The sequence below is a fragment of the Neophocaena asiaeorientalis genome, unplaced genomic scaffold (assembly GCF_003031525.2).
Source record: "Neophocaena asiaeorientalis asiaeorientalis breed wild unplaced genomic scaffold, Neophocaena_asiaeorientalis_V1.1 scaffold16, whole genome shotgun sequence".
In the NCBI taxonomy this organism is placed as follows: Eukaryota; Metazoa; Chordata; class Mammalia; order Artiodactyla; family Phocoenidae; genus Neophocaena; species Neophocaena asiaeorientalis.
The window spans coordinates 995,847-1,012,856 of NW_020175446.1; the positions used below are offsets into that span (position 1 = coordinate 995,847).

At 42.7% G+C, this 17,010-nt stretch overlaps 1 protein-coding gene across 1 annotated transcript in view; it reads right to left on the bottom strand.

The window, feature by feature from the left end:
* CSMD1 (CUB and Sushi multiple domains 1) overlaps positions 1–17,010 on the bottom strand; it is a 1,745,896-nt gene that overhangs the window by 40,183 nt on the left and 1,688,703 nt on the right. Inside the window, exons 54-55 of the mRNA XM_024768064.1 lie at positions 2,662–2,835; positions 1,096–1,269 (exon numbers count right to left, since the gene is read on the bottom strand). Coding sequence (XP_024623832.1) covers positions 1,096–1,269; positions 2,662–2,835 — 348 coding nt within the window. The remainder of the gene's footprint in view (positions 1–1,095; positions 1,270–2,661; positions 2,836–17,010) is intronic.

Sequence of the window (17,010 nt, forward strand, 5' to 3'; positions counted from 1 at the left end):
ATACAACCTATAACCTACAAGATGAACTTGTCAATGGCCAAGCTGACCAGAGCCCCACGTTGTCAGGAGACCAGCTGGAGCTTTGGAACAAGAAACCAGGGGCATCTCTGTGAGATACTCCATCCCCCCGCAAACAGGACACACCCGAAGCCTGCTTTCTGGGGACATTGAGAACTGGGAACCTGGGGTCTCTGCTCTTCACAGCAAGTCTTTCCAACATTGAAAAGGGAGTTTTAGAGGGAAGTGGAATTAGGAGGCTTTACTTTGTCTTTGAGCTTAAGCCAAGCACTCTGAATAAGACACGTGCCAGACTCGACAGTTTGTAGCCAATTTCACATAACTGCTATTTAAAACATGCCTGGATTCCCATTCTGCTATTGTTGCATTTGAATACAGCTCCCTTGGAGCCCAGTGAGAAGGTGGGTGATTGTCAGAGCAAGGGACCTCCGTAAGTGTCTGCCTTTAATACCATATTATTACCAAAAAATCCAAACCAAAACAACAAAAAACTTCACCTTCACATGGAAGGACATGCATGCGTCTTGAGTAAGAGAGACGTTTTAATGGAAAATATTTGAAGGAGATGTTTTAAGGGAAAGTGTTTGAAGCAAAACCTTAAACAGCATGAGCTCAAACATCTAGAAATACAAAAACTACAAAGCAGCATTCCCTTGGAAATTTAGGTGTTAGTCCAGATCTATGTGTCGATTTCTAAAGAAGTGAATTTCTAAAACTTGAGATTTAAAAGCAATAAGAACTTCTCAAATATATCCATAAGGCTAGAAGCTTAGGGACCAAAGATGTGGAATATATGTGGCAGAAGTAAATGAGCACATAAATGGAGAGAAAGACAAACAGAAGACGAGTAGTCTTTGAAGTAGAGAATCCCAGGGTTTTTTGATTGAATATCTGGCCAATAGCAAGAAAGAGGCCATGGAGCGATTTGCACGTTATACTCAGAAATGTTTTCCCACCACAACAGAAGGCGCTTGCAGAAGCCCTGACTCTGGAGGGGAAGCTTCACCCACTATGCACGCAGACAGGCTCCCGGGTGTTATCATCAGCCCTCACTAACCCCGGAGGAAGCTCTCCTACCTCGGCAGGTGGGGAGAGGGCTGCTCCACTGGCCGTTGCTCCTACACTGGGCTCGAGATGCACCCTGCAACAAGTAGCCGGTGTTGCAGGTGAAGTTCACGACATCATTCAGGTTGAACTCGCTGCCATTAGTGAAACCGTGCGCAGGGTTCCCTGGGTGGCCACAGGTGATGGCTACGGAGGAAGACAGGTCCACATTAACAAGTCATCACTCTCACTTGTTATTCCTTATTAATACATGTACGTGTATGTTAAATGTATGAATTAAGGGGTTGACAGCTAATCAGGTATGCTGCAGATTCTGTTTATATTTGGAAGGGAATATTGAGAGAAAGAAATCATGGGCTGAACCCACAGGTTTTTATTATAATCGTGGAAAATAACTAGCGCCTGGCAAATGTACTTTCTTCATCATCATCATTATTATTTCTTACATCATGATAGAATATCAGGTAATTTTAAAATAAAGCAGTGAAAAACAAGAGATGCTAAATTTTTATCGTGAGTTTTGAATTTTTTTCCCCTTAGAACACACTAGCTAACTTTGTGGAACTCTCATCTTGAAACATTATAGGGACTTGGATGATAATTTAAATTGTGTATGTATAAATTAATCCAATATCAATTTAAACATCATGAAATTAGCAAAAATAGGAGTACATGCTCAAATCATATTTTCTTTGACATTCCCTATTGTATGGTCCTTTGGAACATAGCCAACCCTCACTATGTCACGTCCACAATAACAGCAATACAAATCATGAACATATCCTTCACTGGCCCTTTCAAAAGAAACACATTACAGTTGTAAAACTGGTGTTTCCCTTCTCATTTATCTTGTCAACAATTTTTTCTTCGAAGTAAAGCTTTCACCCTTGAACTGTGTACAGTTACCACAGCACTATCACAGAGAACACCTGTCACTGTCCTAAACTTACATCAACAATCCCTTTGTTTAGGAAAATAAAGAACATATTAGGAAAAAAAATTGGTTTAAAAGGAAATTTGCATAAGGGTACAATTTCTTCTAAAAACAGGAGTCAGCGTTCGTCTCTCAAGTTATGAAGTTTGAGGACAATGGTTACATACGATTTCACCTCTTTATTAAAGGGACGACTGCGTACAAACTCTCTGCGTTCTTGATGAAGCAATGACAAGAACACAAAACAACACAGAAGCTTGAGGGGTGGCCACCGTGCGGCCCCTGCAAAGCCAACCTGCAGACTCGGACCCAGCACCTCTATCCTCCTCTGGTGGGATGCTGTTTCCACCTTGTCGTCCTGGGACAACGTTGGGAGGATGAATGCCTGACATCCCTCATCCTGGGACCCATCTGAGATGAGCTGGTGAGCAAACTCAATGTGGAGGGAGCCTGGAGGAGGCGTCGGAAGGACATGGAATGGGAGAAGGACCAAAGACGGAAAGGGAGGGGCGCCCACGTTCTCTTTCTTCCGACAGCTCTCCAACCTTTCTCTGAGCTTAAACGTGTCTGTGTTATGACCTAATGACAAAAGAAAACACCACGAAGGGAAGCACCCACTGACTTAGTTCACAGGCTGTACTTACGGACACAGACTGGGGTGTGTCCGGACCACTTGTGGTCTTGCAAGCATATCCGGACGGAAGTCCCCACGAGCCGGAAACCGGGGTTGCACTGATAAACCACGGTGTCCCTGTAACTGAAGCCGTCGCCGCTGATGTGGCCATTCACGATGGGATCCGGGGAGCCGCAGTGGCCAGCTGAAAAGCAAGCAAAACCAACAAAAACACGCTGGAGAGCTTGTCTTCTATAAAAGTACCACATTCGTGGAGAAACAACAGAGTCCCACGGTATGGCACGGGGAACTCTATTCAACATCCTGGGATAAACCACAATGGAGAAGAATATACAAAAGGATATATATGTATATGTATAACCGGGTCACTACGCTGTACAGGAAAAATTAACACACCATTGTAAATCAAGTATCCTCCAATAAAAAAAATCTAAAATAATAAAAGTACTACATTCAAAATTAGTTTATCTTTATTGTCAAGTGACTGACAGCGTTGAAAGCAAACATTATTGGAATTTTTTCCATTTATATATTTTTTATTTGATAGAGTTTTCTTCAACTCATTAATTTTTCTCAACAATTGTGGGTAACATAAGTAATAGTTCAAATATAAAATTGTTAAAAGGTATTTCCCCAGGTATGGTTTCTCCATTTATTTCTTTTACTTATTGATATTTTATGTTATTTATCTATTTATTCTATTTCCAAATAAAGGCCAAAAGAAAGGAAGAGACACTTGGAATTAATATAAGTTCTGTAACCCTACTGAAAATGGGTAGCAAAGAAAAGGATGGAAGGATCTCCCCGTGAGAGACTAGATTCCTGAACTATCTGTGAAATTCCAAAGGAAGGATTGATATCAGAAAATAAGTTCAATTTCAGAAAATGTCCATTTGAGTTATGTTTGAACTGATGTCTAGGGGAAAATGTCACATCCTCAGTTGAACACAGAAGTCCAGAGCTCAGGGGAGGGACACCCTGCAGACAGAGATTTAGGAAAAGCTAGATTACAGATGGAGGCTGAACCCAACAGGTGGCTGAGCTCGCCCGTGAAAAGTATGTACAGCAAGGAAAGAAAGGGCCCAAAGACGAAACTGGGGTGAACATCAATACTTAAGGGGAGTAAAATAGTACTGATGTGAGGACTCTGATATGTAAGGAGGTCGCTGGCAAACAGGGTGCCAGAGAAGCTTCAGAACCAGAGGGCTTCCAAGTGGGGAGGGAAGCTAGAGGAATTTTCAGTCCTTCGTGAGTTGAAGGCAGGGGAATGACAAAGCTTCTTTGCCTGAAAAAGCTTTAATCCGGGTCCTGACACTCCCCCGAGGCCCACCTGTGCACCTCCTTGTAAAAGCCAACTTCAGCAAGCACCCTTCTAAGTCACCCTACAAGAACCCTCCAGCCTCAACATCCGATCCAGTTTCTCATCCCTACCCGCCACTGGTAGGTGGGTTCAGCCAGAACCCCTCCAAGCCCTGAGGTTCCCTCTCAGGAATGTCCCACCTGTGCCCCCTCCCTGCCCCTTGGCTGTGACCCCCACGGGCCCACACAGCATCTGGGGTTGAGCCATATCTTTGTGAAATCCCATCACCCTGGTCCCTACACCAATCGCTAGGGTCCTCATTATCTGTAAGGAGCGCCATGAATATTCTTTCTCTGTAACAGTAGGAAGGTGCTGTGTGGTCCGGGGAAAACTAGGAGAGGCGGGATTCCCTTCTTCTCTTTCGCTCTCCTTCCACTTTCTTTCCTTCCCCTCCATCCGTCCTCCTCTCTGCCCCTCCCCACCTCCTCACGTACATGGAAAGAGTATCTTGTTAACAAACTATGGAGCATTAGCAGTAACTGACATGAAGAGGATGTGAGTGACACACGGGTTTCGGATAGACAAGGAGAGTTCCTAAATTGTCCGCCAAAACTCGCTCCTTAGGCTGGAGCAGCTGCAGAGCGTTTTGGGGTGGATTTCGCCTGGCCGCTACCGCCCCGAATAGAGCACCCAGCTGCCAGTGCTTTACTCAGAGTACAGGAACCCCAAAGCTGAGACCATGGCCAAACTACTGTCATATGACACTCAGGGTTAATGCCACCATTCTGGACGAATTCTCAACAGTACCCTCTATTTCTGTTTAAGGCAATGCAGCTGCATTGTGTTACCCTAGGTTTGAACTAGATCTGTTATCTGCAAGATGACCTTGCAGAGGACAGAGGGAGAAAACCGAATCCGTGATAGGTGTCCCTCTTTGAGCAGAATCTCTGCCCCAACACTTGTAAGAGGTCGGGTCAAGTTGTGCTCAATTCACTTGATCTCGTCACCTCTGCAGCTTTTACACTCAGCAGATCCAGATCAATAAAGCTGATTCTGACCAGAAGCCAGATCGCCTCCCCCCACACCAGGCGTGACTCAAGCAGGGAACTGGGAGGAGGCTGAATGTTCTCCGGGGGTTGAAAGGAGGGCTTCTGAGGCTGTTATCCTGAAACACGGATGCGGGCTCCTTCCCAGAGGCTGGGCTTTGCACGGCCATCTCCGTCAGGTAGAGACGTGGAGCCCCACTCACATCCCCGAGACAAGAAAGGAGCCAGAGCCACCACACATGGGCTTCCTACTGCAGGGATCCAGCCACTTCCGAGGCGAGAAGGAAATGACGTAATTTTGAGAAGCACACACCAAAATAACACACTCCAATCCTCAAAGAGAGCGTGGGCCACCTGATTCCTGGCTGTTACTCTAGAGAATGTCAAGCATTTGGGGGTATTCTGAACCTGATCAGCACTTCAAGAGGAGGGACCCAGGCTCAGGGTAACCGAGATGCTGGAAAGGGTACATTGCGACATAAGTCCCCCTCCCTCTCCATGATCTGCACAGCCTCACTGTTGACTTAGACAAACAAGACTGGCAAGACTCACTTTTAAACCTCAACCATATTGTTTTCATCTAAGTTTGCAGTAGGAGCACATGCTTCAAGGCCACATTCTCTGTTGAAAGCCTGGCAAATAAGCACTCCTCACAGCAAGGAGATATCTGTGCACCCCAGACACCAGAAGGCAAGGGTGACAGGCTTGTGTGGAAACAAAGGCTTCCAACAGCAACTCTTCTCTGACACGTGGACGCTTCAGTTCTGGGAGGAACTGCCCTTAAAGACCTAAAGAAAATCGGGGATGTCTTTCAAAAACACTCCCTTTCAGTTCAGTGCCTGAAGGAAGAAGAATTGACAGCCTCACCTCAAACTTCACTTCCATTTTAAGTACATGTGGACGATGTCACTTCTGGGTCTGAAGCTGGTAGAGAACAATCTGTTTGTCACTCGTATAACTTTCCAGCCCTCAGGTAGTTCCTCTTTAAAACATTCAAAGCCTTAGACCAATTATGGGCTATTCACAAATACAGAATATTTCACTTACAGTATTTAACCAAAATTTCAACAGTACCATGTCAAAATGTTGTAGAAGGGAAAAACTGTATGAGGTGGAATTTGAATTCAATGTACTCTGAGCTCTATTTCAAATTTAAGATTCTGTTATCCTATGATAATACTGGGATATGTCCTTTGTGAATTTTTTTAATGTAGCCCCAGTTTTGTTATAGACACACTATGTAGAAAGCATTTCTCTATCTTTGTAACTAGGTTCAGATATCTGCTGACCGTCTAACATGTATTAGTCACTCATTAGACATTTGATGAAGTGAATAAAGTAACTTCACATTTTCAAAGCATTTCCAAATCCACTGTCTCCTAGGTGGCTTTCCTTTATTGGCAATAATTGAATGCTGACTAGCTGTGGGCCAGCAATGTCCTTGGGGCTGGGGATTCAATGAAGAATAAGGTACAATCATAAAAGAGACGGGAGGTCTGACACGGAATGTGCCCCAGGGTGTTTGCCCCTAAAGAGGTGAGGAACAGGGAAACTTCCCTGGTGGTCCAGGGGTTAAGAATCCGCCTTGCAACACAGGCGACACCAGTTCAATCCCGAGTCAGGGAACTAAGATCCCACGTGCCCCAGGGCAACTAAGCCCTCGCGCCACAGCTAGAGAGAAGCCCACTGTAATGAAGGGCCCTGAGACCCAACTCAGCCAAAATAAATAAATAAATAAACATTGTTAAAAATAAATAAATAAAAATAAAAAGTACATTAAAACTAAAAAGAGGTGAGGCGTAGAGAGGGACATGTAGCCCAGCTGGGCATCAGACACCCTGAAAGAGGCAACATTTAAGGCCTGAAGGGTGCACGTTTGTTAGCCAGGTGAAGGTGACAGAATGGTCCCTGTATTGAGAACTTTTATTTATTTTTAGAGTCTCAGTTAAAATGAAGACTATGGAGCTATTGGACCAAATTATGCATTTCCCAGAAGGTCATCCATTTTACCCTCTTCAGTTTATGACCTTACATATTTCATGTGCTACATCTCCATAACTTTGGGTGCATTAAATTATTACTATTCCACTGAGTATAAAAAGCAGTAAAGAAGGATAAGTAACTCTATTAACTGGAAAAAAAAAAAAAGAATTGGAATGAGGGCAGCCCTGCACATTTCAAAACAAAATATCAACTAAATAAAACAATGTGATTATCCAGTAGATCCGCCACTGTGATGCCAGGGCCCTAGGTTTTGTGTTTGTGCTTTTGTTTGCTTGTTTCTTTTTCATTAGCATTTGGCTTCAGCTTAAACAAAGATCACTAAATGTTTTTTACGGGCAATTCTGTAGCGGGTGTCATCACACCTAGGAAATCAAGGAAGCCAAATTTCCTGACAAATGGTTCCATTAAAGTGCGGACAGAAAATCTAAGTGAAAAGCATGTAGCCTATTTTATTTTTACATCAATCCTACTCGTGAATCTAATAACCTGCCACTAATCAGAGCCTGAGAGCTCTGGCTAGCAAGGAGCTAAAGAATGAGGTAGAATGCCGTAAACCTGTAACTGCATAGGATTTTTAATTCAATGGACAGATTGATTGATAGATACAGAGATATATCCTAAAGGAACTGCTGAATTTTCTTTTAGTTAAGTGTGAATAACCAATTCTACTACTTCCACATTCCTAGAACTTTACACTTTAATTCTCCATTTTCTCCCTGCTGAAGACAGGCATTACTATGGAACGGGTAATTCTCCAACTGCTTAAAATTGTTCTTGAGAGAATCAGTAGCAGAATCAAGAATTCCATGCTGGGGTGGGTATTTTCCAGTTCTAGTCAGGTGACTCTCTTTGTTTCACACACTATACCATTAAAAAATATCATTCACATTGGCCTGTTAAGATGAATTGAACAATGGAATAGGAATTCCATGAAATTTCTGAAAAATTGAGATTTCGTACCTGTGAATGGGTCACAAGAGTTTTCAGGTTTCACCTCATTTGCAAAATGACTCTCCTGTGAAAATCACTGGCCTTTAAGTTTATGCTACTTTAGATAAAAACAATACAGCTTTCGTTATATTTACTATATTTTAGTTATTATGCTTTAGTTAGATGTCCCAAATAGAAAAGAGAATCTCTTTTAACCATCTTTCTCAAAAATTGAGTTAGGAGGAATAAAATCTACCAAACTTCGCTAAAACACAGAGTGGTGGCCAGGTTGAATGAATGCCAGTCGCCTCTCACAGGGAGAAGTCGCCTTGGGGCTGCCAGGAGCCAGACCCAGGGAGAAAGAGGGACGGGGCAAGGGGATTCTCAGTTTCCTCCTGGGTCGAGCGTTTCCCACAAACTCGTCCCGCGTGGGAACTGGAGAAGGCAGACGGCGGCCCAGCCGTGTGGGAGCCCAGATCACGGTCTCAAGCACAGAGAAGCCGCCAGCCCGCAGCCCTGACATCACGCAGCCCGGGCCAGCACGTGGGACAGGGGGACCGGCACTTTCCGCGAGTAACGCGTTTATCCCCCAGGGCAGGGCCTCAGCAGGACCAGCCTCTCCAAGCAGTGGTCCTAGAACGTTATTGTCCAGAGTGTACACGCAGATGTTTTAGTGTGTGTCGTACAACGATTCTGAGCAGCAGAGCGAATATTCTGAAAACTGCGCCCTGGATGAATGGAATCCCTTGCGTCCTCTGTCCCCATACCTGCCGTTGCATCCCTGCTGTCTGGGGGTCACGTGCACGTACACTGTAGAGATGGAGTCCCACCCATGGGCAGGGCTTTGCAGCAGCTAGCTGAGCTCTCTGGACTGCGCATCACTGTTTCTGATGCTGCACTGATCACGGTCTGCAACCTAACAAACGGCACTGACTTTCAGTGGTGACTTTGCTGAGTGACAGACACAGAGTGTCAGATGTCAGTTGTGCCTAACCTCACAACAAAGGCAGAGTCTGAACGCTTCTTTCAAGTATTGAATACTTTCAGGGAACGTGTGTTAGAGCCTCTTACAATTACCTAGACTCGTGCAATTTCAGAAGCGAATTCTGTGATTTGGGAATTTGATACAGTTCCACTGGTGCCATGGAAACCTGCTCCTCCAGGGGGCCTGCTGGGTGTGTGGCTCCCAGGTTACAGGAGTTCCCTGTGCTGGGCATCCTCGCTGCGGGGTCTGTGCGTCAATAGGAACTGAATAGCTGGATCTCTCTCCTGTCCTAAGGCCACACTCTCTCACACTCACACATACACACAAACACGTCGCCCCCCACCCCAGAATTCCCTATTTTAAGGTCAACCTTCTTTTCACTGTGCCAGTTTGTATCAGTACAAATACTAAATATTGGTTTGGGGATTAGAACCGAATACATTCATACATTTTTAGAAAATCTACAAACCAAACATTCAACCTTCATGTTTGCTTTGTTATTATTGGTACTTGTTGCTGAAAATAAAATAGTAAGCGTTGTAAGTACACTGTACCTGCAAGAGAATTAGAAATGCAATCTGCTTCATTCTGCCCATTCCAGTGATAACTCCAGCTTGGGGCTAAAGGCAGGGGTATTTGGCAGTGAATTCTAAAGCCAATAGCAAACACCGCTTGAGTATTAACAAATGGTCATGAAATGTCAGATGGATCAGATCCTCTTATGTACAGGGAACACGTTTAAGAGCATTAAACATCGATGGATGGTATTTAAATCTCCAGATGTGTGCATATTAAAGGAACACATTTGAGTTCTCACAAATGAGACTTCTTCTTTTTCTCCACGAGCAATTTTGAGGGGTAATGTTGAGCAACTTTGTGGAAGTCCGAGAAAATGTAGTATCGCAGAAAGCACATGAATCTTGGCAGGGATCGGCCGGAGCGGTGTGATGAGCTGTGCAACACTCTGTGCCCTTAGTAACACCAACGACCAGGGCCCATCCCTTTGCCACAAAATGCATTTGTATCACATCTCTGTTTGACACACCCTAGTCAATGGCAATTATTTTAAACCATATTTGATAAGAAAATTTCAGGCCAGTACCATGATTTGGGTAGTCTCTGGGGCTTTCAGAAATCTTTCATCTGCCTTTTTATTAATGTAGTCCCTCAATGTACCACACTTTTTACCTCTATCACTTTGCACACACTGCCCTTTTGCATAAAACTTCATTCACATTCTTGTCTGCCTGTAAGATGTCATATAACTTAATCCAAATCCACCCTGTGTTTGCAGTCTAAACAAACCCTAAAGGAATTACTGCCCATTAATACTCAACGCAAACATCTCCCTTATTTTAGGTTTCCCTGCAGGAGACTCTACCTCCAGGACCATCCGTTTACAATACCTACATGGTTAGGGTTGTTTTGCTTTGAATTCAGCAGATAGAAATAGAATTTTTCTTACCTATTTATCTCCACTCTGAGACTGTGAGTTCTAAGAGCAGTGTCATGGCCTCTGCACCAGCATTAGCCCCTGCCTGATCTAGAGGGGGTGTTTGTGAAAGGACGTGAATTCTTTCCATGATCACATTGCCATATTAGCACCATCCCTAGCATCGTGTGACCACAGAGAGCCCCTGCCCGGGATGTGCTTGGTTCAGGCGAACCATCAGGACCTCCTGCCTCACAGTTCTGCACCTGTACAGCTGCTGTTTGTTCTGTGGCCCTCATTTCTGGGACGACCCTAGTCCATTTCCGTGTGTTGGAGTCCCCTGTTCATCAAAGTGGCTCCCTCCCTGGGTATGGGGAGGACTCTGCATGGACCTCTCTCCTGACATTCATCAATCTCAACTTTTTATTAAAGATACTTGGTTTTTATCTTGTTTATTCCTTTGATGATAATTTCCTTACAAGAAAAAAGAACCACCTCCTATTTACCTTTACAGCCTGTGCAATATTTCTTGAGGAATTGAATGAAAATCACTAGATAATATTCAGAAATAGAGACAGAAGCACTTGTGGCTGGGAGGAATATTGTGACATTTATCTGCGAGCCACTGATAATGTAGATGTAAAATGTGAAGATTAGCACTGAGTGTTTCCAATTATGTTACCTTCCCTGACTACCATACAGCCTAAGTTTTATACTGCAGATCCCTTTTGTACCGAGATCAAGGAGGGAGGGGTTAATCTTTCTGCTCTAATATCATCTTTTTGCTGCAGTATCAGCATTGTCATAATCACTTGTTTTATTAAAAATCTGTACGTGGATCTATCATCAAATACAAGGCCTTTGAATACTTTCCGGTTTTATTCCCTAACAACTATGAAAAAACATGGTCTCATGATATCATTTTGAATCATGTCATTTAGCTATTTTAGCCACATGAATGTCACCATGATATCATATTTACAAAAGAATTCATCTCCTCATAGGTCATTATAGCAATGCAAACTTACTTCAGATAATAGCAAAATAATCTAATAAAAAAAGATAATGTTCTTTAGGTGGGAAATGTCTCAATCTATCACTGACGTCTTGAGTAAACAGATTAAAAGAGGTAACAGAGGGAAAGACATGATGGGTTACTATGTGTTGAAAAAGTCTAAATGATATAAATGGTATCAACAGATTAATGTAGCTTTCTATGATAGGAGACCTGGATTACAAATGTACAACCTCGTGTAGTCGGTGTGCTCTGTGTCGGGTTCAATGCAAACTACTGCAGGGAAGATAAACAGAAGAAAATAATTAAGGGAGCATGGGGACAGTAAAACTTCCCTGATGGACTGTAAGTTACCCGATATGCAGATATGGGGTGAGCCTTCTCAGTGCTTAATTCTCCAGCTCAGGGAGATTTGTAGCATTGCATAGCACAGTTGGTAAATCAGAACAAGTCCGGGGCAATTCACAGCCCCCTGGGAGAGCCCAGTTGTAAAGCAGGGACGATGGCGTTGATTCAGTGTGGGCTAACCCTTTATAAAAATGTACTCTGATACACATAATGTATTACTTTGCCTAAATTTTAGGTATAATTATGTTTGCACACAGGGTTGCCCAGCTTTCCTTCTTCTATCTTTTCTCAAAGGTTCTAGCTTAGAATTCAGACTAGGTACCTGCAAACACAGCATAATTAGGTTCTCGAATGTTAGACAAAGAAAATCACCCGTCATCTCCTTAAATCCAGCTGTCCTACCATTAACAATCACAAGACTCTCACTGTGGCAGCGTCTGTGCATATGCTTGGCCATTTCTGTTGCAATGATCATCAAGGAATCCGGTGTATTCTTCCCCGACGGAAACCACTGGAAATAACCATCGTACCACAACTAGAAACAAGCGATCCCTGCTCCACATGAAATAGAAGGAAAATCTCAGGCAAAAGCGTTTTTGTTCTAGTAACCCTAAAAATAAGCAAGATACCTCACGCACAACTTGAAAAATGTTTTTGCCAAAGTATTTTGCATTGTGATGGAGAAGGCACGGTGGGTGTAGAATCAATAAAGCTGAGTCTAATGGAGCCCCAGACGAAAACCTGCCAGGTGGCCAACCACCTTCTATAGGAAGTCTTCACTGCATTTCTGGACAGATCCCACATGTTAAAAAAATAAATAAGGGAAAATATTTCTTATATTGGGTCTGAAAACTATTTTTCTGTACACAGACTCTGCTATTTCAAACCAATGAATGGAGCTGTTTCACTATATCATTAGCAATCCCGGTCCTTGCCCTTGGCAGATGTGTTTAATTAATTTTATTTTTGTTTCTTTTTCTTTTCTTCTTTCTCCCACCAACTATTTTAAATATTTGAAAATAGATATTAATTACTTCCTAACTTTTCTCTCAGCCAAACTTAGGATCACAAGTTTTCCAAACATTCCTCCAGTGTCATGGTTACCAGATCCTTCACCACATACACATTTCAATTCCTCAAGAGCCCATGTAAACTGTCTCACAGAACTGAAATGATCACCCCAGATATGGCCACTCAGGCTCACGGAACAAGATGGAGACTAGTCACAAAACAATATCAGTGTCAGAGGCATCTCTTCGCACAAACGAGCCTTCCATTGTCCAAAACACCCAGTCCTTCTGTGTGTGCTATGATTTCATAATTTTCTCCTCACCATGTACATTGAGTTCTTTTGTTTTTTACTTTGAGTAAAATTTTACACTATTTCCATTATTTTCCTATGTCTAATGAAATCTATTTGGCCGACCATTCGATTTGAAGATTCCCTGAATCTGTCATCACATATTTATTCTTACTCTTTCAGCTAGCAGTGTTATGCCCTCATCCAGGAGCTAAATAAATGTTTTGGAAAGGACTAGAGTGAGGAGAGAGAAACAAACACCTGGAAACCTCCTTCCCAAATCACAGCAATCCACTGAACATCATTCATGTACTGTCCCTCAGGCAATCTTTTTTTTTTTTTTTTTTGCGGTACGCGGTCCTCTCACTGTTGTGGCCTCTCCCGTTGCGGAGCACAGGCTCCGGACGTGCAGGCTCAGCGGCCATGGCTCATGGGCCCAGCCGCTCCGCAGCATGTGGGATCTTCCCAGACCGGGGCACGAACCTGTGTCCCCCGCATCGGCAGGCGGACTCTCAACCACTGTGCCACCAGGGAAGCCCTAGAGTACTTCCTTTTAATGACATCCCACAGGAGCCAATGACTCGGCCATCTTCTCCCTGGTACCCGAAGCTTGCTTGGGTGGGACTCTCCTGGCCAGGAGACTCAACGCTACTTGAAACTCTCAAGTTCTCTTTGATGGACTCCTTCTCTTTCTTGGGGTTCCAGTGTCTGATATAAAAGATTCTCTAACCTTCATATTCACATCATAATTCTTTACAGAAAAGACAGCATAAGGAGGAAGCTGAGCCCTTCTGCTTTCTTTCATCCACTTCCTTTAACACCAACTCTGATGAGTGAACTTGGGTTTTATTTCAAACGTCACTTATGTATGGGCCTTACATTTCATGGTCCTGAATAATTCTGTTGTTCCCAGCTCGTGGCAGATCTGTCCTTCAGGACATGGCCCTTCAAGTGTACTTCATTCTCTTAACTGGATGCATTGTAGACATCTGGTGTAACTGTCTCTGTTTCCTTGGGTAATTCCCCATTTCCTCCACACTGGGATGATTTGTTTCTTAAAGTCAGAGTTTTGGGGGTTGTTTCGGTTTTTGAGGGTCCTGCCTCTTCTCTGTTAGAGTTGAAGTCATGGGATCATATAGACTATTTTTGCAAAGTATCTGAATTTCTAGAAAGTATCCCTAGCGATTACCTCCTTCGTCACTGTGAGTCATTTTCCTTCCATGACTATATAGTTTATCCTCACAGGGTCCGCATGAGCCTAAAGGTTACCCAAGGTCATTTAGCTTGGTAGAAACCCAGACTTTTAAGACATTCAAAACCATGGAAACATACAAAGGAATAATTCAAAAGACAAGAAATGGAAAGAAAATAATAGTGGGATTGGTAAGCAAGAGGCCCAGGAACCGTGCAGGATGGAGAACAAAATCATCCACGAAGAGCCACTTAGGTACTAAACACCCTCTTGGTGCAGGTGCCTTGGGGTGGGGAGTAAGTAGTCTAGCACGAAGGCTCATTTCTCCTCCAGCTAACCAACAAATTTCTCTTCACTGGTCAGAATTAGCATAGTAGTATAATGGCCTCTTTTATTGTATCTCTTTTTTTGAGAGATAAATATATTGGTGAAGTAGCACAAAATGTAAAAAACTACTTATAAAAAAAAAAAAACTACTTATATACCCTAATGTTAAGAAGCCTGTGTTCTATGGTCAAATTGCTTAGGTTTAATGCTGTTTTTGATGCATATTATTGGCTTTGCAACGTTGGGCAAATTCCTAAGCTCTAAGTTTTGTTTCTTATCTGTAAGTCGGAGTACTGAGCACTTACAATATGCCTAATGAGAGTTCAATAAGATAAAACTCAAAATGCACATTTTCAGTCATCAATAAATAACACCATTCAAATTACTATATCCAAATAGGGCATCTTGTTAATGTTTGGATTATGGAGGAATCCAACATCTACTCTGTCAGGTGTCTGTGCCAGATTTAGGATCACAGCCCCTCTTCCCTTTCCCCTTCTGAGCGTTTTATAATCTTCTCCAGTACAGACATCACCTCTGTTCTCCACCTGCTTGCTCTTCTCCCCACATTCTCTGCTGTGTCTCGCACAGCACTCTGGGTCCTGTGGCCATGTATTCCTGCTGGGTTACACGACATTATCTACCCAACAGCCACCGATTTTTCAGGAAGAGAGCTATCCTTCACTGCCATATGCTGTGTATTATGGATTTTACCCCTTCAAGTCTCAGTGGTAGCTGGGAGACTATGTTTACAAACTTTTAAAATATTTAAACTAAATTTATTACACATTCTTTACTCATTAGTTTATAAACATGTGGCTATGCATCATTTCTCACCCCTTTCTCATTGTGTCTTTTAAATACTTCATGCCTTTACAGTTGTATTATTCTTTACATGCCGTGTCCAAGTTCTACAACACTAATGTTTTATACATTATAATCTGGACATTTTTCTTCCCCTTTATTTTCAGTTTAAATTCCTTCTGAGCACTCCCTCTTCCAAAAAGTGTCTAAGCCATATTGCATACCACTGAGGCCATGCCTTTGAGCTTCTCCATCCAGCCAACTATTCAATATGCATTTCATCCTTTCTACTTCAAAGTCCTAACCTTCTGTCAGAAGAATGCCACACAACAGGTAAAGGTTTATTTGCAATCAGTAAGGCTTGAGCTGGTCCCATGATTCAACAGTTACATAAACTAAACTTGACACTTAAAGCCCCTGAGGCTACCACTGCCCTACCTTCATCCCATAAGGCACTAATCAAATGTAAATTGCTATTACTTTCCATCTTACAATTCATAGCAGAGATGCAATTTCTTAGATCATCACCTAATCCCCTTCAAAGGCACCAAGTTCCACTGCAGTTGACGGAGAAAACCTACCCCAACTGCAGCTGCCTTACGGAGAGCACTACTCAGTGGCCAATCTCACAAGAACAGTTAGGAAAGCTCAGAAAATCCCAGAAGCACTCGGCTGAAAACTACAGTGACTACACTCAACAGGAATATACACACACACACAGTATTCGAGCAGCACTGATCTAAGTCTTGTATTAATCTGAAGGAAGTCATTTCATGGATAAGCCTGAAAACCTCCTTCTTTCGTCAGTTGCATTTTTCTGGGACTGCTACTTTACTTTCATCCTCAAATTCTCCTGAGTGTTTCTTCAAATTCTCTCCAGTGAAAAGAACAGATTATTACTATTTAAAATTTACTGGTCCTGGCTTAGTTCCTAAAGCGAGCCTAGCCCACAGAGGTTCAGAAGCTTAAACCTTCCAGCTTCTACTGCTTTGGAGTGATTACAAAATTACTGAGATCACAGAGAGAGTTCTAAAGGACTGAAAGCAGTTTATATATTTTGCAAATTACTTGGAGATCTAAAAGGAGCATCCAAAATCACTGTACTCTAAGCTGCTTATTCAACAATTTCCATGCACTTATTCACAAGATTTTTCCATGGAAAATTTTTCAGCCCAATTTTTAAAAAAATTCTCATGCAGCAAATGTTAATCCTTGGGAAAAAGAAGACCAAGTTACTATGCACACTTTCAATTTTAAATAATTCATTGTCCTTATATTGACGGACATTAATATCACACTAACTTATTAACATAATTTTTAAAAAATTTAAAAAGATAAAATGTATGATAATTTTGAAGTTTATTTTCGTGCATTCTAAAATCATGATGGCATTTGAGTGTAGTGACATGCTCAGCAGTCTAGAAAATAGTCTTTGTGTCACTTAAGGCAACATGTGACCCGCATTTATTGCTCAGATTTTTAAAAAATCCCTTTAGATACTTAAAGAAGAAGTCATATTGTAAAGTGCAGCATTAAAAACCCAGGTAGAGGGGCTTCCCTGGTGGCGCAGTGGTTGAGAATATGCCTGCTAATGCAGGAGACACAGGTTTGAGCCCTGGTCTGGGAGGATCCCACATGCTGCAGAGCAACTAGGCCCGTGAGCCACAACTACTGAG